The sequence below is a fragment of the Phaseolus vulgaris genome, chromosome 1 (assembly GCF_000499845.2).
Source record: "Phaseolus vulgaris cultivar G19833 chromosome 1, P. vulgaris v2.0, whole genome shotgun sequence".
In the NCBI taxonomy this organism is placed as follows: Eukaryota; Viridiplantae; Streptophyta; class Magnoliopsida; order Fabales; family Fabaceae; genus Phaseolus; species Phaseolus vulgaris.
In genome coordinates, this window is record NC_023759.2 from 34,543,443 (window position 1) to 34,567,458 (window position 24,016).

At 37.4% G+C, this 24,016-nt stretch overlaps 5 protein-coding genes across 19 annotated transcripts; 4 read left to right on the forward strand and 1 right to left on the reverse strand.

Annotated features, from left to right (window-relative positions):
• The first annotated feature begins 860 nt into the window (after positions 1-860).
• On the forward strand, positions 861-1,211 carry LOC137815930 (uncharacterized mitochondrial protein AtMg00810-like). Its single transcript, XM_068619038.1, has 2 exons — positions 861-992; positions 1,095-1,211. Exons 1-2 carry the CDS (start codon positions 861-863, stop codon positions 1,209-1,211), a joined length of 249 nt encoding a protein of 82 aa, XP_068475139.1.
• A 1,176-nt stretch (positions 1,212-2,387) lies between these two features.
• On the forward strand, positions 2,388-3,565 carry LOC137815931 (uncharacterized). Its single transcript, XM_068619039.1, has 3 exons — positions 2,388-2,793; positions 2,868-2,945; positions 3,204-3,565. Exons 1-3 carry the CDS (start codon positions 2,388-2,390, stop codon positions 3,563-3,565), a joined length of 846 nt encoding a protein of 281 aa, XP_068475140.1.
• Positions 3,566-5,221: 1,656 nt separating this feature from the next.
• Positions 5,222-9,540, forward strand: LOC137813977 (inositol transporter 4-like). Of its 15 annotated transcripts, none has more exons than XR_011081572.1 (5): positions 5,222-5,530; positions 5,618-5,699; positions 6,209-6,663; positions 8,550-8,680; positions 8,902-9,540. XR_011081572.1 is itself a non-coding variant. In XM_068616486.1 (5 exons), the coding sequence occupies exons 4-5, from the start codon at positions 6,568-6,570 to the stop codon at positions 9,350-9,352; spliced, it is 399 nt and encodes a 132-aa protein (XP_068472587.1). In that variant the 5' UTR covers positions 5,230-5,530; positions 5,618-5,699; positions 6,209-6,387; positions 6,547-6,567; the 3' UTR covers positions 9,353-9,540. The 15 variants fall into 15 exon arrangements, 3 of the variants coding, with proteins under 3 accessions (XP_068472587.1, XP_068472585.1, XP_068472586.1); XR_011081573.1 differs by having other exon boundaries at positions 8,915-9,540; XR_011081574.1 differs by having other exon boundaries at positions 9,050-9,540.
• A 3,053-nt stretch (positions 9,541-12,593) lies between these two features.
• Positions 12,594-13,595, reverse strand: LOC137815933 (uncharacterized). The gene has a single exon (XM_068619040.1). It carries the CDS (start codon positions 13,593-13,595, stop codon positions 12,594-12,596), a length of 1,002 nt encoding a protein of 333 aa, XP_068475141.1.
• Positions 13,596-17,909: 4,314 nt separating this feature from the next.
• Positions 17,910-19,288, forward strand: LOC137816159 (uncharacterized). Its single transcript, XM_068619243.1, has 2 exons — positions 17,910-18,264; positions 18,508-19,288. Exons 1-2 carry the CDS (start codon positions 18,091-18,093, stop codon positions 19,165-19,167), a joined length of 834 nt encoding a protein of 277 aa, XP_068475344.1. The 5' UTR covers positions 17,910-18,090; the 3' UTR covers positions 19,168-19,288.
• The last annotated feature ends 4,728 nt before the right edge of the window (positions 19,289-24,016 follow it).

Below are 24,016 nucleotides of genomic sequence, written 5' to 3' on the forward strand. Positions count from 1 at the left end.
AAAAATTATTAATATTATTAAATATTAATAATATTATAAACATTATTAATATTATTAAATATTAATAATATTATAAACATTATTAATATTATTAAATATTAATAATATTATAAACATTATTAATATTATTAAATATTATTAATATTATAAACATTATTAATACTATTAATATTATTACTACTATTAATATTATTAAATATTATTAAATATTATTACTACTATTAATATTATTAAATATTATTACTACTATTAATATTATTAAATATTATTACTACTATTAATATTATTAAATATTATTAATACTATTAATATTATTAAATACTATTAATAATATTAATATTATTAAATACTATTAATATTATTAAATACTATTAATACTATTAATATTATTAAATACTATTAATATTATTAAATACTATTAATATTATTAATATTATAAAATATTGTTAATATTATTAAATATTGTTAGTATTATTAAGTATTGTTAATATTATTAAATATTATTAATACTATAATATTATTAATATTATAATTATTAAAAATATTTTGTATTTAATATTTTATATACGGGTACAATTCGTAATTATTTCCGCTTCATGGTGCCAAAATTACATACTGATTAAATTCATATGTAATCACTTTTGGCTTACACACGAAAAAATCTGTATGTAATAATTTTTATTCTTTTATACGAAAAAATCTGTATGTAATCACTTTTATTTTTACATACGGATAATGTCTATTTACATACTAAATTAAATATGTATGTAAATATTCATATGTAATGCTCACTTTATATACGAATTCGGATCTGTATGTAATAATTGGTATGTAAATGGACAATTTGAGTAGTGACTTCCATGATTTCTTCACTGCGTTTTATTGTTGATGATTCGGTCTCTATAGCTTATCCTACTCTCTATCGCTCTATCGTTAGGGCTCTAGAATATGTTACTCTCACTCGGTTTGAACTTTCCTTCTCCGTCAACAAGGTTTGTCCATACATGCACAAACCACAATTGACACATTGGAAGGCTATCAAGAGAATTCTTCGTTATTTGGCTGACACTGCAACTCACGGTCTTTGTCTTTAGTCTTCTCCAAATTACTCTATTGTTGTTTTCAGTGACTCCGATTGGGCTACTGACTTGGATGATCGAAAGTCAACTACAGGTTATTGCATCTTTGTTGGACGAAATCTTGTTTCATGATCTTCTAAGAAACAAAAAGTTGTTTCTCGAAGTAGTACATATGCATAAAATATGAATGTTGTTGCTGCTCTTGCTGACATTATTTGGATCAGTTCTCTGCTACAAGAGCTTCTCATTTCCTCTTCCACACCACTGATTCACTTAGAAAATATGAGAGCGGTTCAACTTGCTGCCAATCCCATAATGCATTCACGTTCAAAACACTTCGAACTTAATTTACACTTTGCTCAGGACTATGTACACGATAAACGTCTCACTCTTCTTCACTTACCAGCTCAATTTCAAATAACAGACATTTTAACCAAACTCATCTATGACACTCATTTTCACACTTTTAAATGTAAACTAAAGGTGCTTGAATTGCCTCTCCTAAGTTTAAGAGAGGATATTAAGGGTATTATTTTTTGCTTTTTCTTTCTCTCTACTCTCTCTCACTTAATACAAAGGTGGATAAAACAGGGGGATCTTAATACACATTTTTTTCACTCGTCGGTAAAATGGAGAAGGGTAAGGAATCAGCTGCATGGGGTCTCTATTAATGGCAAATGGTGTGACGATAAGGACGTGGTCAAGGATAAGGTTCGTGAATTCTTTGAAGACAGGTTTGCAAGGAACGATGCTTGTCAGGTTAGACTTGATAATGTTAGGTTCATTTCCATTTCGGATTCGGACAATGATCTGCTGATTGGAGATTTTTCCGAAGAAGAGATAAGGACAACAGTTTGGAGCTGTGACAACTCAAAGAGTCGCAGTCCTGATGGTTTTAATTTCGGTTTTCTAAAATTTTGTTGGGATATCTTGAAAAAGGATGTGGTGTTGGCGGTGAAGGATTTCGCAGTTAATGGTCACTGGCCCAGAGGTTCCAATGCTTCGTTTCTTTGTTTAATACCAAAAGTGGAAAACCCTCAGCAATTCGGGGAGTTTAGACCCATTTCATTAGTAGGTTGCTTGTACAAAATCATCTCCAAAGTGTTGTCTTTGCGCCTAAAAAAGGTGATCAATAAAGTTATTGACGTTAGACAGTCGGTTTTTCTTGAAGGAAGGGGTTTGCTAGACAGTGTACTTGTAGCTAATGAAGTTTTGGAAGAATACAAGAGAAAGAGGAAGAGTTGTGTTTTCTTCAAAGTTGACTATGAGAAGGCGTATGACTCGGTTAACTGAGAGTTTAATTACTATATGCTACGGAGGTTGGGCTTTTGTGATCTATGGATTCAGTGGATAAAGGGTTGCTTAGAGTCAGCTTCTGTTTCAGTTCTTGTGAACGGTAGTCCTTCTAGGGAGTTCTTTCCTCGGAAGGGACTTTGTCAAGGTGATCCGCTTGCTCTGTTTCTCTTTCTTATAGTGGCAGAAGGATTGGCTGGGGTGGTAAGGATGGCAGAGGAAAAGAAGTTGATTGATAGTTTGGAAGTTGGCAAGTCTAAAGTGAAGGTAAATATGCTACAATATGCAGATGATCCTATGTTCTTCTGTGAAGCTAACACCAAAAGCGTGTTCAATATTAAGGCGATTTTGCAATGTTTTGAGCTAACTTCTGGGTTTAGGGTTAATTTTTCAAAAAGCAGAATTGGAGGGATGGTGATGGGTCAATTTTCGCTTCAGCGTTTTGCAGCTATGTTTAGTTGCGACATGATGGTTGCTCCTTTTGTTTACTGCTAGTTGGCGGGAGTCATAAGCGATGTGCTTTTTGGAATGAGGTGATAGAGAAAGTTCAGGCTAGACTAAGTAGGTGGAAAGGTAGGTGTTTGTCGATGGCTAGGAGGATTTGTTTGACCAAGTCTGTTCTTTCCTCTATTCCATTATTCTTTATGTCCTTATTCAAATTGCCTTTTGGGGTGGCAGATAAGTTGTTCAGGATCCAAAGAAATTTTCTTTGGGGGTGGGGTTCTGATGGAAGGAAGATCGCTTGGGCTTCTTGAGAGAAAGTTTGTAAGCCTCACGAGTTTGGGGGGTTAGGTATCATTGATCTAAAGTTGTTCAACTTGGCTTTGCTAGGTAAGTGGATTTGGAGGTTAGGCTCGGAAAAGGGTGGTCTTTTGAAGGAGGTTCTAGTTTCTAAATACGGTGGTTGGAGAAGTTTGGGTGGGGTAGGAATAAGAAGTAGGAGCTCTCTTTGGTGGAAAGATCTGAAAGAGGTATGGGCTTCGGAGGATTGGGGAAGAAGTTTTGAAGATGGGGTTAAGTGGAAAGTTGGTGATGGAAAGGATATTTCTTTCTGGGAGTTCAATTGGTTGGGTTGTGACGCGCTGAAGAGAGTTTTTTCGATACTGTTTTCTATAAGTTCGGCCAAAGAAGCAATGGTGGCTGAGCTTGGGTCTTGGATTAATGGAGTTTGGGTTTGGCAGCTTCCCTGGTAAAGATTTTTTTTCGATTGGAGAAACCTTTGGAGGATCAATTGTTTCAGATTTTACTTGAGGCAAGGTTGGTCCCGGAAGAGGTGGATAGTTGGGTTTGGAAGGTTGGGGGTCTTCAAACGTTTTCAATTAATTTTGCCTATATTTATGTTAGGAAGGATCGCGAGGTGGTTTCTTCTCCAGCTTTCAGTAGGTTGTGGAGATGCAAAGCCATACCTTTTGCTGTTCTTACTACTTGGAGGATGCTTGAAAATAAGCTTGCTACTAGGGTCAATTTGGAAAGGCGAGAGGTGTCGGTTGAAAATTCTTTGTGTTGTATGTGTGGGAAGGAGGAAGAATCTTATCGCCATTTGTTTTTCAATTGTAGTTTTGCTTGGCACGTTTGATGTTTATGCTTTAAGCGGCTTGGAGTTTCTTTTGTGTTTCACATTGATCCTAAGTCAAACTTTGACCAATTCAGGTTGAGCCGGTCTTCTGATTCAGTTAATGTTATGTGGATCACAATTTGGGTTGGGGTGGTGAGTGAATTCTGGAATCCCAGGAATTTTATCATATTCAAAAGGGATGTAGCAGACGCGTCTGAAGTGTTTGCTTTGGTGCAAGTAAATATTTGGTCTTGGATTTCGGTAAAAATTCGCTCTACTTCGTTTTCCTACTCTAATTGGTGTTTGGAACCTTTGGTGTGTATGAGGATGATTTCTTGAATTTCTTTTTTTCAAGATTTATTTTAACGGGTAGTGCTTTTGTTAGTTAGTTTGGTGGTATTTGTTAGATGTTGGTTTCTGTATAAGGGTTGAACCATCCCGGAAGTGGTTCCCATTTATTTATTTTTTATTACTGATAAAAATAAAAATAAAAATGTGTCAATAAATTTGTTGAATATTTGAAGAATAATCATTTTGAGGTTTGAACTGATTATCGAGATATATTTAGAATTATATTAGATTAAAAATAAAATTAAAAAATTGTAATTATAATTTTAACGTGCATCAAAGGGATGTGGTAACACTTACACAAGTGTGAGAGACGCTAACATACTAATCGTACAAAAGGTTGGTTCACATGTGTGTGGCTTTAACGACAAGTACATAAGACATGAGCCCTCCACCTCCATTATTGCTCCTTCCTCTACTTCTAAAAAATTAAATATATCTTTGATAATATAATGAATTGGCTAATCCGATAGTTTTCTATTTTATTTTAAATATTGAGTTATACAATATGGTAGTTGAAATTGGATTTAGAATTGTATATTGAAATTATATAAATTTATTTATTTTTATCATTTACAAACTAATTTGTACAATCTAATATACATGTTCACATTTCGGATATGGTTTCAATTATCAAACTATATAAATTGGTATTCAAAATAAATAAATAAAATTGAATTCTGGAATAACTAATCCTATGAAAAAATATTTGTAACCACATACCAATTTTTTTTTTTATGTAAATTTAATTTTCCCACCATTCTATCCGTAGGTAATATCAATTTAGGAAAAAAAAAAAAATAGAATCGGAAAAAGTAAAGTAGAGGTGTACTTACCGACCAATCAAAGTTGGTGGGAAAAGATAAGACATGGATAATATAATTTAAGTCATGGGTAAATTTAAAAAAATCACCGCAACGCCTATTTTTTGTTCGAAATTTTTCAACACGTTTGGTTTCAAAAATTGAAAGTGCACTGTGTACTGCATTGAAAACCCAAAGCATTGAAATAAAAAAGTGTTACCTAGATAAGAACCACGTTCCCAAATCAAACCTCTCCACTTCGTTCTCAAATCAAATCTATGAACCTCGTTCCCAAATCACAAAAGCGAAATCCTGAAGCTCATCCAAGAGTGAATCTTCCCCATTTGAGAGAAAACAGTTTTCGAATCAAACCCTAACTGCCAAATTCGTAACAATGAAGTGGCAGAGAATAGCTTCCGCATCCATTGACGAGTCAAACCCTACCATCAGAGGTAAGATTATTTGATTTGAATAAAACGTTTTTGAGTTTTTCTTTCTCCATTTCAGTTTTATCATCTAATCCCCTTTTGAACATGCAGTGATTTTTGGTGTGAGATGTATTTAGTGTGACCTTGAACAACGACAGAAGTGCGTGATGTAGTGTGGACTCATTTGACTTGGGTAACCGCATTTTGGTGTAGTAACTTCTTTTGATTGTTGTTGTTGACCAAACTTGTTTGAAACAACTTGTTTAGAAGATGTATGCCTCTGCATTTTTATATATAGGTTGTCTATGCTTCTTTACTTTGTATCCATGCAAAACCTTTCCCATTCTATTAAAAACTTAATCACCGAATATATTAAAGGATACGAATACTAGAGTTATAGAAGAATCCTAATATTAATTGGGTGTCTTTTCTAATTATCAGTTGTTTCTCTTTATAGAGGTGAATAACCTTTATTTTGTCTTGTGTGTTATGATTCTATTATTTAATTATTGATTATTTTCCTCTTTAGTTAAACCAAAAATGAGTGTACTACTTATATATATTCAGACCATTTGTTTTGATTGATTTGAATAACAAGAAAGAAGATATATTCATTCTCATATCCTTTGTCTTCAGTTTACTCTTTTGTTCATCTCTGCTCTCTTTTGTTCATCTCTATTATATTTTGTAATATGGTATCAGAGCCATTTCGAGCCTATCCTAGCGAGTGTTTGTGTTGGGCCTATCGTGCCACCCGCTATCGGACCGCTATCGGACCACCCAAAATATATAGTCCCACGCACGAGTTGGCAGTCTCGGCGTGAGGGGATGTGTTGGAGATCCCACATCGACTAGAGATTAGAGCCTTTCATTGTATATAAGTGAGTGCAATCCTCAACCCTATGAGCCGGTTTTATGGGGTTGAGTTAGGCTTAAAGTCCACTTCGTAATAGAATATGCTAACTTTTAGGCTTTTTAGGGGTAACATCTCTAATGTTTGCTCAATATCTTATATGGAGTTGTATGATGGTACCCTGTAGAAAGAGAGACTGAAATGGAAGATGGAGTACATGGAATTGGTAAAGGAGTTGGAGCAAAAGTTGATATTGAATCAAGAAAGACATGATTGCAATAGTTATGTGACTGATAATGGAGAGGTATTTTCCTTTTTAAAATACTATTGGTTTGTTGCAGTTTACTTTCAATTTTTATTTTTATTATTGTACTACAAGTTTATATGACATAACAAATCCAAAATTTTAGAGTATTTTTCTGCAGACAATTTGCAAAATCTATTATGCTTTTATGTGTGAATAATCATACTTTAGGTGTTAAGTTGGTTGGTTAATTGTCACGGTGGTTAGAAAATATGTGGTCACCTGCAACATGAGAATCAGATGCTCCTCCATGACTGGTGAACCACGGGTTCAATATTTCAGTTGTTGAACATTGTGTTTTTTACTGGGACACATGAGGAATGGGAAAAGTCAATTGTAGCCTTCATACTGGAACAATTACCTTTAGAATCAGTTGTGCGTGTTGTTAAATCTAGCTAGCTGCAATATCAATCAACCAGATTTATGGTATGCTATTAAAAGCAAGATGGTTCCTGATAAGCTAAGAAATACAGTTCAGTTAGGTGTTGATTTATAGACAAATGCATTTGAGGGCGAACTATTATATGGTTTGGACAGGAATAAAAAGATATGGAGGTTGTGTCTAACAAGTATTAAAGGTCAAAAAATTTAAAAATGACAAAAAATTATTTGTTATGCCTAAGAAGTTGAGTCATTGTTTGCTAAAAGAATATTTTATATAGTGTACACATTTAGTTATTTGAGAAGATAAGATAATGTATGTAATATACTTAAATTTACTTTTGAAATTTATTTGGAAAATGACACCCTTAGCTATTAATTTTTGAAATACAGCTTAGTAGTGTCTTAAAACTTATCAATCACATAAGAAAACATAACAGTAGTTTTACCGTTTTTATATTTTTAATGAGCTACATCTACTTAACCACACATGGTTTGATATTGGATTTTGTTATTTTTGTTGCTTTGTAAAATATAAAACTTTCCATGACTATTTGTATTAATTGTTATCTAATAAATATGCATATAATAACAAATACTACACCTACTTACTGTGACTTAGTTTAAAGTTTAAAATTCAGAAATTAGAAAAAAATTATTGCGAGGATACTAAAATTGAATTTCGGTATGTATGTACTTAGGAAATATGAATCAACTTTCATTTTTAACAACTATGGATCAACTTTATTTTTAACATAGGGACAATAGAAAAAAATTGTATTATTTTGAATATTCAAAATAAACAAATAGAGAATGTTATATATATATATATATATATACTAAAATTGAATTTTGGTATGTATGCACTTAGAAAACAATTGTCAATAAAATTTAATTAACATAGGGACAATAGAAAAAAATTGTATATATAAATAAGGAAATATGGGCAATACATCCAAGACAAAGACAGAGTAGTGTATCTGGAACATAGAAAAGGCCAATGAATTGAGGACATAGATAAGGTCAGTGAATTTAAAAGGTATAGAGCATAGGGTTGTGGTATATACTGCAGTAGTTATAGTGCAATAAATTGGTATGAATTGTAATGTTAAATACATTTATTCTTTTTCTTCTTTGTCTCATTTCAATATTATCCCGTGATCATCTTGGATGATAGTTTTATTCCACGTGTTTGACTTTAGATAACTTTATTTTTTATAGTCATAAATTTTACTTAAGAAGACATGGATTTGGTGTAAAGTACATATTAATTTTCTCTCTTTGTATTAATTAAATTAAGAATATCTTGATATTTAAAAAAGAATAAATAAAAAAATGTTTCTAAAAGTTAAAACGATTATACTCCTTTTATTTATATGATCTTAATTATCAATCAAGTTCCTTTGAAAACCATGCTTTTCTTCTCTAGTTTTACATATTCCATTTTGAGTTTTTGACATGCAGTTCACTTTCATGCATCATCTCTAACTTGTGTATGTTTCAAGCGTGATAGAGGAAAGAGTAGCAGACAAAACCGAGTTCAAAGAATGCTAGCATAGGACAACTGAATCACCTTACATCATGCGCCTTGCTTTATCTTCGGGCATAAGAGGCCTTCTCTTTGGTTATGATACAGGTTACATAAAAAAAAAAAAAAGCCTTGTTCAAATCACCTTTATTATGTATTGGATTGAGCTTGAGTCTAAACGAAATTGATTTTTTTAATTAAAATAATTCCTTAACCTGAGACAATCTATAAGATAGTTTTGACAAACAAACATGTAGTGAATGGTTATTAAAGACGTTGCTTTGATCACTTTAAATGACATTTGTTTTGACTAAATTACTCACATTCAGGGGTGATTTCCAGGGCCTTGTTATACATCCGTGATGAATTTGACCAAGTTGACAAGAGAACTTGACTCCAAATTAAGTTTGTTTTGCTTTCTTCAGTTTGAAACTAATGGGGTGGAAAGATTGATTGTTTTAATCCACTATTATGCAGGAAACCATTGTAAGTGTGGCTGTGGCAACAACTATAATTGGTGTTGCATTTGGAGGGTGGATGAATGACAAGCTAGGGAGAAAGAGATCTATTTTGGTGCCCGATGTTGCATTTTTTCTTGGTGCTTTGGTTATGGCTGTTGCGCCTGTTCCATTGGTGATCATTATGGTAAGAGTTTTAGTTGGTTTGGGAGTTGGAATGGCATCCATGACTGCCCCTCTATACATCTATGAAGCTTCCCCAACCAAGATCAGAGGTGCTCTAGTCAGTATCAATGGTTCATGCTTTGAGTTTTTGTCATGATTCACAACACTTTTTGCGGCTAAAGGAACATGTCCGAAATTATAAGGAAAAGAATGAGAGACTTCAACTATGATGTATTTGAATTTGAAATTAAATGTGTTTTATTTTATGTAAGACGTATTGGATGATGTTTGATAATAAATTGTTCAATTAATATATGTTCAATTATTTCATATGTTGAAATACTATACAGCCGTAAAAAATTGCATTCATTCAAACGTATGAATAGATATTTTGATGCATGTAAGATTATCTATTGTTCTACTCATGGAATAGAGTTGGTGGGTAATGTGTGTAAATTTTACCTACGAATTGCGGTCGATGGGTATTACCTACGGACGGTGGTCGATGGGTATTACCTACGGACTATTGTTTGTGGGTATTACCTACGGACCGCTGTTCGTAGGTATTACCCATGGATTACTATTATCTACGGTTTATATTTCTTAGGTAAATTACGACGCCAACATTACATATGATTTTTTTTTCGTGAGAAATTCGTAGGTAATGCTGATTTACCTACGGATTTCTGCTATTACATACGGATTTAGTTTGTAGGTAAATCAGTTTTTTTTTTTATAGTGGCAGTTAACACTTCTCCCAAAATTAAGTTCCCTAATTTCTGATTAAGGCAGTTCTACTCATCCAGCACGTTGGTCTATTAATTTGCTAACTGTGAACTTCGATAAATTACGTCAATGTACTTAAAAATTACTTCATAAATTAATGTCATATAACATAAATTGCGTCGTTGTTGAAGCATGAAGTCCAGAAGAAGAGGTGAGAGCATGGAAATATATAGTGCAACTTATATATAAGAAAATAATGACTATATTTTACGAACATGGCATTTGAAATCATCATGCATACACGATAAAATACATCATCAATTTTATTTGTGAATAGTAGAATATTGGTCATCAATTTTTTTCATACCGGACTAGTTATTTTAGAATTTAAATTTTATTTGATTTAAATACGGATTTGCATAATCTGGTAGTTGAAACTAGATTGTATAAATGAGTATTCAAAATAATAAAAAAAAAACAAGATGTCTTAATTAGCCAATTTAGTATATTCTTAATTATTTATAATTTTTTTTAAAATTATACAAAAGTGCAGGAGGAAGAAGTAATGGAGGTGTAGGGAGAATTTGTCAAGACATCATGCATGACATTGTATTAGAAGTTGGGCTACAAAAGTGCAACGTAAAGCTTCACATTCTTCCGGGACCTTCATAAATTTTTATTTCCAAAATTATCCTTTAACAAAAGGTGCAAGGATTTTTTTTTATATATTTTCATAGATCTTTAAAATTTCGGAATTTGAAATAAAAATATTCTAAATTTTAGAGTTCAAAATATATTGAACATTTTTACATTTTTGCGGTTGAGTTTGGGATGGTTGGATTTTTGGTGCATCAAGAAAGAGAAGAGATGAGGGGTTGTTGAAGGTTTTTTTTTAACGATAAAAGTAAAGATCATTTTAATAAGTAAAAGTTAAGTTATAGATAATTACATTATCTTTCAAAGAAGATAAGAATAATTTTTTTAGGAGTACTCGGCCAGAATGTACTCGGCCTGTTTGTTGGTGATGCATTTTAGCAGGGGATCGAGTAACCTCTCCGGTACAAATCTTCGTTGATCATGGTGTACCGGGCGCATTGTTGCTTCATTGCCTTTTCTTGGTCGACCTTGCATGTACTGTCCAATAGGTACTGGATGACGGGTGTCATCCAGTTGTCGGCCTCAGCCTCGGCCTCTTCCATAGCCAGGCACTCGGCCTCGATCTCAATTACACTGGGGTGTCTCAGCCATATTTGTATGACTGACCTCTGGTGGCTCTTCTTCTTGGTGACCGACAGCTTGGACAGGATGTCAGCCCTTTTATTGTCCTCCCTCGGTATATGTTCCAAGGGTGCTTTGCTGAAGCGGGCAATGTTGTTTTTGGCCGCGTGGTAGTACCGCTGCAGCAAAGGCTCCTTAACTTTGAACTCTCCATTGACCTGGTCGACCATCATCCGGGAGTCGCTTTTGCATGTAACTTCGCACGCTCCCATGTCGTAGGCTAGGTTCAGCCTAGTGAGTAAGGCCTCGTATTCGGCCTGGTTGTTGGTCGCCCGAAATCCGAATTAGAGAGCTTGCTTAGGAAGAGGTCGCCCGACCCCTCCAGAACGACTCCCGCTCCACATGCTGTTTTATTTGAGGAGTCGTCCACATAAAGTGTCCACCCGCCCGAGATGGTGGGTAGAGGTGTCAATTCGGTTGAGAAGTCGGCCAGGCATTGAGACTTGATGGCGTCCCTCGGTTCGTAGCGTATGTCGAACTCGGAGAGTTCGACTGACCAACCTATCATCCTTCCTGCAAGGTCCGACTTAGACAAAATTTTAAAAATAGGGTAGTCGGTTCTTACAATCATGGAGTGATTTCGGAAGTAGGAGCGCATCCGTCTTGCTGTGAGGACTAGGGCGAGAGCCACCTTCTCTCTCATCTGGTACCTGGTCTCGGTCGAGTGGAGGGTTCGGCTGACGAAGTACACTGGTCGCTCCTTGCCCTCGGTCTCCTGCACTAGGGCAGCATTGACTGCTTCCTCCGAGATTGCCAGATATACCAGGATCGGGTGGTTGGGTCTCGACTTCGGGATGACAACTAGGGATGTCAAAAATTTCTTGAACTGTTTGAAGATTTCCTCGCATTGGTCGTCCTAGGCGAATTTTTTGCCTTTTCGGAGCAGTTGGACCATCGGCTTCGTTCTCTCGGCCAGGCGGGGGACGAACCTTGAGAGGGCGGTCAGCCGTCCTAGGAGTTGTTGTACCTCCTTGACGCTGTTCGGACTTCTCGTGTTGAGTATGGCCTGGCATTTGTCGGGGTTGGCTTCTATCCCCAGGTGGGTGAGCATGAACCCTAGGAACTTGGCCCCCTCAGCCCCGAAAGTACACTTCTCGGGGTTGAGCTTCATGTTGACTCCCCTGAGGGCTCTGAAGACCTCGTCCAAGTCTTTCAGGTGTTGCTCGAACGAGTCGGACTTCACGACTATGTCGTCCACGTATACCTCTACCGCCTGGCCGATTAGGCCTTTGAAGATTTTGTCCATGAGGCGCTGGTAGGTCGCCCCTGCGTTCTTGAGGCCGAACGGCATGACCTCGTAATAGTAGTTGGTGTCGGCCGTCATGAAGGCCGTTTTCTCCTTGTCCCTGGGTGCATGCTTATCTGGTTATAGCCAGAGTAAGCGTCCAAGAAGTTCATAATTTTGTGGTCGGCCGCCCCGTCCACCAGTTGGTCAATGTTTGGGAGAGGGTAGGTGTCTTTTGGACATGCGCGCTGTTGATGTTTCTGTAGTTGACGCACATCCTCCATTTACCGTTCGGTTTGGTGACCATGACAACGTTGGCCAACCATGTTGTGTATCGGGCCTGCCTTATGAACCCGACCGACAGGAGCTTGCCGGCCTCCTCCTTCGCTGCGAGTTGCTTTTGGGAGATCGGGCGGGCCTCCTTGAATATTGACAATCGATGGGTGATGACATCCGGGCTCACCCCCGGCATGTCGACCGGCGTCCATGCGAACATGTCGATATTCTTTTTCAGCGCGGCATGCATGATCTCGGCCTCGGCCGCTGCCAAGGTTGTTCCTATAGTCATGTTGTGCTCTTCCTCGAGGAGGGGGACTCTCCTCAGCTCTTCTCTCGCCTCCAGCCTGTCCTTGGTTGCCCGGGGATCGAGGTCTACCAACGCCACGGTTGGTTCGATCTTCCTCGGTCGGTCCTTTCGGGAGGACTTTCTCACCCTGAGGGGAGAAGTGTCGGCCCTTAAAGGCTCCACCCGGAGGCTCTCGGCGTAGCACTCTCGTGCTTCTTTCTGGTCTACGTGGACCGTGAGAATGTCCCCTGTCCTTGAAGGGAATTTCATTGCGAGGTGAGGGATTGATACTATGGCCATCAGCCGGTTGATGGATGGTCGACCAAGGAGGATGTTGTAGAAGGTGTTGGTGTCGATGACCAGGTATCGGATTTTGATGGTCTTGGTGTTCTTCCCCTCTTCGAAGGTGGTGTACAACTCGATGTAACCCTTGGTACCCACCCTCTCGCCCGAGAATCCTACCACGTGGTCGTCGTATGGCATCATCTCGGCCTCAGCTATCCTCATGGCCTTGAAAGTTTTCCAGTAGAGGATATCTACCGAACTTCCTTGGCCCACAAGGGTCTTCCGTATGGTTAATCGGTCTATATCGACCGCTATCACCATCGAGTCGTCCTGCTGGCGGTAGTCTACGCCCTTAAAGTCCTCATTCGTGAACGTGATGGGTGGCATCTTCTGGGCGTTGTTCGTGCTCCCCCCCGGCGAAGCTGCCGACTATAGTGTTGATAACCTCTCGGTTACCTCTCGCCTCCCTGGGGGGTCGTCCCTCGCAGGTTGTCGGTCGCCTCTATTATCTTGGTTATTTCGGTCGCGTTGAGGTAACCTCGTCCGCCTAGGTGGATCCGCCCGGCGGGGTGGGTCTCGGCCATTCCTGACGAAACGGCGGAGATGACCAGCCTGGATAAGTTCCTCGATCTTATCCTTAAGGGCCTGACACTCCTTGATCGAGTGTCCGGTGTTTTGGTGGTACCGACACTGCTTTCTCTGGTCGGCGTTGTTTGGACTGATCACCTTCCTTGGAGGAAGGATCAACTCGACGTTGAGGGTCTCGTCCAAAATCCTCCCCCTCTCGTTGTCAGGGGTGTGTATCTTGAGAACTGGATTGGCCGATCCTGGTTGTCTCGGCATCGGTCATTTCTTTGACTCGGTCGCCCTTGGCGGTCCTTGTTTTCCTTGTTTTTCTCCTCGCTGGCCTCGACACGGGCCTGGTTGCGGAATTCTCTTAGCTCTTCTAGCTGCATGTACTTGGCAGTTCTCTTTCTCAGTTCGTCCTGGCTGTCAGCCGGCTGCATGCACAGGTTGTCGGCAAAGGGCCCCAGACGTAGGGCTGTCAGCATGTGGTGCATGGCAACATACGGGCTCAGATTCTGGATGCTCATTGCCACCTTATTGAACCTGTCAACAAAAGTTCTCAGCGACTCTCCCTTCTCCTGGCGATGCCCACCAGGGCGATGGAGGTCAGGTGGTGTGGCCGGTTGGTCGCGAATTGTGTTTCGAAATTTGCCACGAGTGTGGTTGATGGAGTTGGGTGAGAGCTTAGTGCACCAACTAAGGGTTGCTCCCTTCAAGGATGTTGGAAACACTCGGCACAACACAGCGTCATCCGAGGTGTAGAGACTCATATGGGTGGTGTAAGCGTCTATATGCTCGTCCGGGTCGGTCGACCAGTCATATCGGTCTCGGTTGAAACCCTTCCACTTCTCACGCAATGGGACTTCGATAATGTTATTGGTCAAGGGGTGTCGGCGGGTCGAGTCGACCGTCAGGGTCGTCCGGGCGGACCTGATCAGGCACGACTCGTCGTCCATCTCGGTCTCCCGGGTAGGGGCTCGGCCTCTCGTCCCCTCGGTCACATCTGGGTTGGGGGGAGAGGTGTAGGACTTGCCGACAACGTTCGTCGGTATGACAGAAGATCCTCCCTCCCCCAACTTCTTTTTCATCTCTTCGTTCTCCCTACGGAGAACTTGTAGCTCCTGCTCATTTTTCTGAGCAGTCTCCTCGGGTCTTCTTTCTCATCTCGGCCATCTCTCACTGGAGAGAAAGCAGCAACATCGTTTGGTCGGCTTCGGTCATTCTCTCCATGCTTCTGGTTGAAACCATCTACTTTTTTCTTTCAGCTAGTTTCTCTCGGCCCCACGGTGGGCGCCAATTGTTCCTACTAGGGAGATGGGACCTAGAGAACTGTTGAAGTCTTCTTCTCCTTCCTTCGGTTGGTCAGGTTGCTGGGTGATGAACTGGGATTCTCCTCGTCCTCCTGCTTCTCATTCGGCACTCGGTCTCGGGTGAAAACTGGATGGTGGGGGTACCTGCAAAGACACTCCGACGCTCAAGTCAGTAAAGCGGGTGATAGTGTTCTGGTAGGTGAACAATAATAAATGACATACCTTACTCCTTGGGATGCGTGCTATTTATATTATTTTAATGGGCCTACCTTGTTGGGCCCGTTTATCGAGGTGGATACAACTTAGGGTTGTATTACCTAATTCTTAATGGTGGATTAACTTTACTGACCTTGGTTTGAGCGTTAGTGATAATTAGGGTTGGCCGTCAGCCAAGTTTCCCTAGTATGCGTCGGCCATCGACTAGATTTCTCTGGTCTTGGTCATCTCGGCCAGCTCTTCTAAGGTCTCGGCCATGTAGACTGTCGGTCTCGTCGTTCGGCCAAGTCTCTCAGGTCTCGGCCGACAATTGTTCCTTTGGTCTCGGTCAGGTTGACCTGGTCTCGGTCAGGTTGACCTGATCTCGGGCAGTCAGGTAGGTCTCGGGCAGTCAGGTGGGTCTCGGGCAGCCAGGTGGGTCTCGGCCTCGCCCATACCAGTACAATAATATTGTGAAACTTAACATTTCATTAGACTAATACATTAGATAACAGTAATCATCTATCATCTCATAAAACACATGTATAATAACATGTATTGCGAGTTGTCATAATTTGTTTTAAGGTGTTTATAAATTATAAAAATGTAAATTATTGTGTTTATTTGTACTATGAGAAGTTTAAGAAATGATTTAACTGTATACAACTTCAAGTCATATTTGGTTATTTCAAATATGTAAGTGGTGTACATTATGTGTACATGTTTTACTCATTCATTTTTTTTTCTAAAGAGTTAAAAGTCATTTTTCTTAGCTAGTAGATTTATAGCAAGGAACCTAGATTAAGAGTCTTCTCTTAAAATTCATTCTGGTCAAAAGTAGATTGAGAGAGTATTCTCTTTTGTATGATTTGGTCCATGTACTCGCTACAACAAAAATGTTATTATAAACTAAAAATTATTGTCTAAAATTAAATAAGTGAAGCCTAAACTTTAAGCAACGGTCTAAAAAATATTCAATCCTGAAATATAAAACGGTGAACAGCGTTGTCACAGACTACTTATTTTTTTCCTTTCGTCATTGTCATAGGCTACTTATTTAAAAGATATATATATATATATATATATAATAATCTACATAAACTAAAGTATTTTTTTCAATTTAACATAGGAATAAAAATAAATTACTACAATTTTGGTCAAACTAATAAAAAGGTTTAATTAAATTTTAATGTGGATATATTTTCAGTTGAATATCTGTAGTTTATTTTTTTCCAGCTAACTAGGTGATATAGTTGTTATCTTGTCACATTGCTTACTTGTCTTCATGTGTCATGAAATGAAAGGTGAGATTTTGTGATTAATTTAAAACGATGTTACAATAAAATGTTAAATGAGTTTTATTATTTTGATTGAAAACGTGTTGTATACACCATCATCAATGTAGATAACAATTCTCAAGTCATTGTAAGCGACGACGACAATCTCTTTACATTATAGGTGATGATGTAAAAATCATTAGAGAACATCGTAACCTGATTATCCAACACATTTTTAATTAAAATAATAAAAATAATTTTTCATCTTATATTAATCACAATATTATCTTATATTAATAAAAAAAACTCACATATTTTAACAATAAAGACAAACAACCTGATGAAAAAAATAATAAGTAAATAAAACATATTACAAAGGTTACATATGAATGTATTCCTATTTCTATTTTAGGCAGGCAATGGTTTAGACCATTGACATGTTTAATTTTTAATATTACATACTGTAGTGTAAATTATTTAATATGAGAACTTTGTATAATTTAATATTTGATTTAATTGGATGAGTCTGCGATTGAGAATGTATTAAAGAGTGTGAGATTTATGTATTTAGTTATAAGATGCTTAATATATGGACATTTATGCATTTGGTAATATTTATGTGTTTGGTTAACATTTTTGGATTGGGTAAGGAAAGAAGAATAAAAAGTGAATTTTTTTGTATTAAAAAAATTGATAGATTTATCTGAAAAGTTTATAATAAATGTGATTGATGTGATTAATTTTTTATTTATTTTTATTTTAATAATATTATATTATATTAATTTTTTATTTATATTATAATAAATAAAAACATAAATATTTAATAAAAATTAATAATATAATCAAAATTATAATTGATTATATTATAATACATCATCAATTACGTTAACATCATCAAAATCGATTACACATGAGACTTTCTTTACAAATATGCTCTCAACTGAGAAAGTTAAGATTAAAATTTTATCTTGATTTTTGTGTTTTCACATTTTTAATACATTGATTTTATAATTTTTCTTTCTTCTTTTAATACATGTAAATAGTAATTTACCCAATTCAAACACACTTTTATTCTTTGTATAATTTGTGATTTTTCTGAATTAAATACTATTATAGGAGAACAAACAAGTCAGAATAAAATTAATATGTTTGATTTGCAAATTCCATGAGCTAAAAGAAAACAAATTCTGATAACTTAACTGTCTATGCCTAGAAACAGGATATGATGCACCAAGTTCATGATTTGATGTGACTTTAAATGGCCAACAGAATGTGATTTATTTACTCTTTGACCAGTGATTTTGCTATGACTTATAACTTTCAAACACTTGTGAGCTAAATATACACACGTAGGAACAAGGCACAAGGGAGACGATGATATCACGGCTGCAAGTAAGGATTTTGTTTGGATGGGGAGAGATCTGATCTGAGTCAGTGAGTGAGATCTGGAATATGAATCTTTAATATATGGCACACAATTGGGGCCTAAGAACAAGAGAAATGGCAGAGCCATTGGTGAAGCAATTTCCAGATGCAAGACCAGGTTATCCTCCAAAACTCTTCCAATTCATTGCTTCAAAGACTCCCTCTCACGACCTAGCTTGGGACGTTGGCACTGGAATAGGCACAGCAGCCAAATCCGTATATCACTTCTCTATCTCCATTTTTTTTACAGCTAATATTTTTATAATGTAGGTTCAGGTAGAAGTCATTACTGTATTGAAATTTGACAGTGTTTGTGATATAGTGAGTGACATTTGCCATGTATCTATTGTGTCTGATAGCCAGAGTCCTTGTGTCATGTGTATAAATATTGTACAACTTTAAATCTCAGAAATTTAGTATTGATTTTGCACTTTAACAGAAATGAATTTGTGATTTCAGTTAGCTGAGATATACAAGAATGTGATAGCCACAGATGCTAGTGAAAAACAACTTGAGTTTGCAACCAAGCTCCCTAATGTGAGATACCAATACACCCCTTCAACAATGTCCATGGCCGAGGTTGAAGAAATGGTGGCACCTAAGGGAACCATAGACCTTGTGACAGTAGCCGAAGCCATGCATTGGTTTGACCTCCCAACTTTCTACCAACAGGTCAAGTGGGTTCTTAAGAAGCCTCATGGAGTAATTGCTGCTTGGTGCTACTATTTGCCAAGAGTTAGTGATGCAGTAGACACTGTTCTTGATCAATTATATTCCACAGAAGCAAGTGTTTATTGGGATTCAGCATGTAAACTATTTGATGATAAATATGCAAGCATAGAGTTTCCATTTGAGCTTGTAGAAGGAGCAGATCACACAGGACCCTTTGAGTTTGTGACAGAGAATGAGATGAATTTAGATGATTTCTTGACTTACATAAGATCATGGTCAGCATATCAGACAGCAAAGCAGAAAGGAGTGGAGCTTCTCGGGGAGGATGTAGTTAAAAAGCTTAAACTTGCTTGGGGTGAAGATGCTAAAAAGATTGTCAAATTTCCTGTTTATCTTAGAATTGGAAAAGTAGGGAATGCTGAACAGGAAATGATTACCTTTTCATGAGATGGAGCTAGTAACATCTTTTATCCATTCATTAAATAATTTAGCTTTATTAGTAGTATTTGAATCGTTGTATTAATCTGTTTGAGGTTTGAAAATATATACAATTAAAACATTGTGGTCATCAATTGTAGTTGTTAACTGTAATGTAATACCTTACTTAGGTTGGCTGTTAAGGATGTGTGAAATCAAAAACTTCTATTTTTTTCAAGAAAACCTATCCAAATGTATATCCAGATTGAGTTTCTGTGCAATTTGCTTTTGCGTTTCTAATTTCATATGTAACCTTTGTAATAATAGGTATCGTATTTTTTTTGTTAACATATATATTCACATTTTTTTTTTGTATTTGTCCCATAAAAAATACAAAGTAATTTATTTAATTGAATATGTTTAATAATACGATAGATAATCTTCTCGCCCCCTTCCTATTTTTAGTTGTGGCAGAGGGATTGATAGGGGTTGTCAAACAAGCGGTAGACAAGGATATGCTTTGGAGTGTGGAGGTAGGGACTAAAAAAGTAAAGGCTAGCATGCTACATTTTGCAGATGACACAATTTTTTTCTGCAAGGATAATACCCACAATGTGATGGTCATAAAATCTATGCTATGCTGCTTTGAGTTGGTTTCTAGACTAAAAGTCAATTTTTCAAAAAGCCGATTGGGAGGGGTGAGCGTAAGACAACCCCAATTGTGGATGTACGCGTCTATCCTTAATTGTGAGGTTATGAAGGTTCCTTTCACATACCTGGATATGGAGGTGGGCGGTAACCACCGAAGAACTAATTTTTGGGGCAAAGTCACTGAAAAGACAAGGAAAAGATTGGACAGGTGGAAAGGGAAATTTCTATCAATGGCGGGGAGAATATGTATGCTCAAATCGGTTTTATCGTCAATACCCCTGTTTTATATGTCGTTCTATAAGACCAAAGTCAGTGGTAGATACAATTAAGAAGATCCAGAGAAAGTTTTTATGGGGCTGGGGGAAGGAAGGTAAGAAGATAGCATGGGTGGCATGGGAAAAGGTGTGCGAATCTAGAGAGGCGGGTGGACTAGGTATTAAAGATATAAGGACATTTAACGAGGCGTTATTGGGGAAATGGATTTGGCGAATGCAGTCATAGGAGGGAGGTTTGTGGAGGGAAGTGTTGGATTCAAAGTATGGTGGGTGGAGAGAACTAAGAAGAGCAGTCAAAAGTTATAAGGAGTCAAATTGGTGGAAAGATTTAAAGAAAGTGTGGTTGTTGGAAGAATGGGGGAATTGCTTGGAAGACGAAATTTCGTGAAAGTTGGGGGATGGCAAAGATATAAGGTTTTGGGAAGACAAGTGGTTAGAAAATGAGGTCTTCAAAGTAAAATTTCCGAGGCTATTTTCCATTGGTAATGAAAAGTCTGTTAGCCTTTCACAAGTAGGTTTTTGGAATAACGACACATGGTGTTGGAAAGTGGCATGGAGATATAATCTTTTCGAGTGGGAAATCGGTGAGGAAAACTAAGTCACGTCGTTGTTAGATAAAAAAAAACCTTATTAAAAGAGTCCAGGGATCAATGGATATGGAAGGCGGCAGAAAAATTATCTTATACGGTTAACTCAGCTTATAATTGTTTAAGAACAAGGGACGAAGGATCCAATAGTACATTGTATGAGACTCTTTGGAGCATCAAGGCGTTACCTTCAGCATTAACTACTGCCTGGAGAGTTTTGAATGACAGGCTTCCGACGCGTGCTAATTTGGAGAGAAGAGGGTTAATCCTGGAAAGCAATAGGTGTGCTATGTGTGGGGAAGATGAGGAAAGTGGAAGTCATGTATTCTTCGAATGTAGAATAGCCTGGAGAGTATGGTGTCTCTGTAGTGAATAGGTGGGGGAACCAACAGTGGTTTATAGGGAAGGCAAATCCCATTTCCTACAGTTTAATCTGAACTAGGCTACACAAGAGATAAACAGATATTGGAGGTGTGTTTGGATTGCAGTGGTCGGAGAAATTTGGAAACAAAGAAATCAAGTCATTTTTAAGGAAGGTTGAGCAGACAACTCTGAAATCTTCACTTTGGCTCAACTAAAGGCGTGTACGTGGCTTACCAGCAAAGAGAATCTAGCTGAATTTACATATGCCCACTGGTGCATAAATCCTATGGAATGTCTGAAATATATCCGGAAGAGAAGATGAAGAAGGAGGTGTTTGTTTTAATAGGAGGAAGTCTCGTAATTTACAGTTGTAAACTATTTTTAATTTTGTTGTCATGATGTTTATGTTAGAGAGCTAGTTATTAGTTGTTTGCAGGTCCACTGAAGTCACGACAAAGGTGATTCAAAGCTTGGTTATGGTTGAAAGATATGATTAATGTTTTTCATGTTGGGTTCCCTGATTGGATTCTTTATCATGTTATATGTTTGAAATTAAAAGGGTAGTATTAGGGTGGGGTTAGGTGCTGGATGGGATCCTTTGTTTTTTTCGTTATCTTCATATGTATCTGAATTACCTATTTTGTGCATTAGCTATTGGTTAGAATTGTATATCTATGTCTATTGGTTGGAAAGGTCTTATGGTAGGGATGCAGGGACAATGATTCTCTTAGTGGTGGATTCATATGCATGTTACAAGAAGGGCGCTGAGGAAGGGACAAGGAAGATGATGGTGTAGAAGTGATTTATTAAGCAGAAAAGGGTCCTAGGTTAATTTTTGCAGCAGCAAGCAGGACAAAGGTTTGTTGAGGGGTCGGCTAGGCAAAAATCTGACCAGTAAACCCATGTCCAAATGCTGGTCAACATTATACAATTTTTGTAGAAGCATGTTTTTTGTGTGGTTGTTAGACCAACTCCTGGTGCTTAAAAGATGAGGGTGTGCGAAGTTTTTTGTACCTATTAGAAGTAGACCGGCAGTAGAGGTCGTGCCTCACTTTGTCAATAAAATGTAGTGCACAAGGTAGTAGGTTTGGTATTGCTGCAATGGGTAGGAAGCTAGCTAGACTTCAAGTTTTTAGATTGTTAAAATTCCAGTAGCTAGATAGCCATTAAGGTTTTGGTTTGTTGGTTTTTGCAAAACTAGTTATGTTTGGGTAGGGGTTGTTTAAATAGTTTAAGATTCTTGAGTTAAGTGGTGTGTCACTTAATCTTGCTTTGCTTTGTTGATTGCTTAAACTAGGAATATCTTATGTATAAGGGTTGGGACACCCATAAAGTGTTCCATTTTATTCTATTAATTCATTGCTGATAAAAAAACGATAGATAATCTTCGATGTTACCAACATTTTGTGGAAGCGGAACAAAAAAAGAAAGAACTAAGGTAGAGAGAAGCAAAACAAGAATCAGAAAAGCAAGAACGCAAAGAGATAAAGGGAGAAAGAAAAGAGAAACGAGATAGAAGAAGTAAAAACGTCTATATTGAATAGTGTCTTTATAGAGAAAAGCAATGGAATAATAAGCATAAAAGCGAAAGATTGGCCAAAACAAGCGGCCCAAAGAGAAAAGTAGTGCAAAAAGAAAAAGGGACTTAGGCCTGAACATAAAATAATTTATCACCTCCCTCAAGCTGGGAATAGATATTTTTCATTTCCAACTTGGATTGAAGATGCTTGAACGTAGAAGGAGGCAGCGACTTAGTGAAGATGTCAGTAGTCTGCATGGAGGAGGAGATGGGGAGTAGTTTGATCAACCCATCATTAAGCTTTTTTCGAACAAAATGGCAATCTGATTGGATGCAATCTGTATAGCTGTCTAATTTTCACAGTATAAAATGGTTGATTGTGTTTATGAAATTCCAAGGTCTAAGAGGATATAAGTGAGTCATTGTATTTCACTAGTAGTAGCAATCATTGCTCTGTACTTAGCCTTAGAAGAGCTTCTGAAGATGATTTTTTGTTTCTTTGATTTTCAGGAGATAAGAGACTCTCCGAGATATGTGGAGAAATCAGTGATTGACTTTCTTGTCTTGGGACAAGAAGCCGAATCAGAGTTGTAAGCTTTTAGTTGATGGAATTTTGTAGATGAGAGAAAGATACCATTACGAGGAACAATCTTAAGATAACGAAGAATCTAAAAAGTAATTTGGTGGTGAGTTGACGTGGGTGCTGAAACAAATTGATTGATTTTATTCACACTAAAAGCAATATATGGTCTTGTGTTGGTAAGATAGATTAACCTCCTGATGAGTGTTAAGAAGTGGATTCTCCGTCATTCAGCGAGACACCTAGATCACTAGAAATACGGGAAAGTGAACCATGGATGTAGGAACAAGGTCACAATCAAGCACCCCGATTTATTGTAAGAGGTTCAATGTATACTTCCTTTGAGAGAGGTGGATGTCGACATTGTTGCGTGCAACTTCTAAGCCCATAAAAAACGTGATATCACCTAGATCTTTTATCTTAAAATGTTGGTGCAACTGATTGGTTATGTGAGTGATTTCCTCATTGTTATTTTCAGTTAAAATAGTGTCATCCACATATACAAGAATGGAAATGAGGTTAGTATAATGCTTTTTTTTTAAAAAAAAAACAAACAATGATCATTAGAAGATAAAACGTAAGTAAAAATTGGAACAATTTGGCATACCAATGTTGGCCAACATGGCGCAGACCATAGAGGGAGCGTTGTAACTTGCGTTTGCATTTGGAATAGCCGTCCCAAGAGGAGGCTTCATGTAAACTTCTTCAAAAAGATCTCCAACGGCAACCAATATCTTTCTTTCCCAATGGAAGAGAGATAAGTTTCCATGTGTGATTAGCAGAAAGAGCATCCAACTCTGCCTCCATTGCTTGTTTCCAACAAGCATGTTTGGAGGCTTCCTCATAATTATGAGGTTCAGTATGTGATGAAATGGAAGAAATAATTGTTTAAAATTGGAAGACA

Excerpts from the sequence above, each read along its gene's own strand:
- LOC137815930 (XM_068619038.1), top strand. The coding sequence starts at position 861 with ATGATTTCTTCACTGCGTTTTATTGTTGATGATTCGGTCTCTATAGCT. Across the intron at positions 993-1,094 it reads TTTCCTTCTCCGTCAACAAG|TCTTCTCCAAATTACTCTAT; the intron begins GTTTGTCCATAC and ends CTTTGTCTTTAG.
- LOC137815931 (XM_068619039.1), top strand. The coding sequence starts at position 2,388 with ATGCTACGGAGGTTGGGCTTTTGTGATCTATGGATTCAGTGGATAAAG. Across the intron at positions 2,794-2,867 it reads AATTGGAGGGATGGTGATGG|TTGGCGGGAGTCATAAGCGA; the intron begins GTCAATTTTCGC and ends GTTTACTGCTAG. Across the intron at positions 2,946-3,203 it reads TAGACTAAGTAGGTGGAAAG|GTAAGTGGATTTGGAGGTTA; the intron begins GTAGGTGTTTGT and ends TGGCTTTGCTAG.
- LOC137813977 (XM_068616484.1), top strand. The coding sequence starts at position 6,568 with ATGGAGTACATGGAATTGGTAAAGGAGTTGGAGCAAAAGTTGATATTG. Across the intron at positions 6,664-9,049 it reads ATGTGACTGATAATGGAGAG|GAAACCATTGTAAGTGTGGC; the intron begins GTATTTTCCTTT and ends ACTATTATGCAG.
- LOC137815933 (XM_068619040.1), bottom strand. The coding sequence starts at position 13,595 with ATGGTGATAGCGGTCGATATAGACCGATTAACCATACGGAAGACCCTT.
- LOC137816159 (XM_068619243.1), top strand. The coding sequence starts at position 18,091 with ATGGCACACAATTGGGGCCTAAGAACAAGAGAAATGGCAGAGCCATTG. Across the intron at positions 18,265-18,507 it reads TAGGCACAGCAGCCAAATCC|TTAGCTGAGATATACAAGAA; the intron begins GTATATCACTTC and ends TTGTGATTTCAG.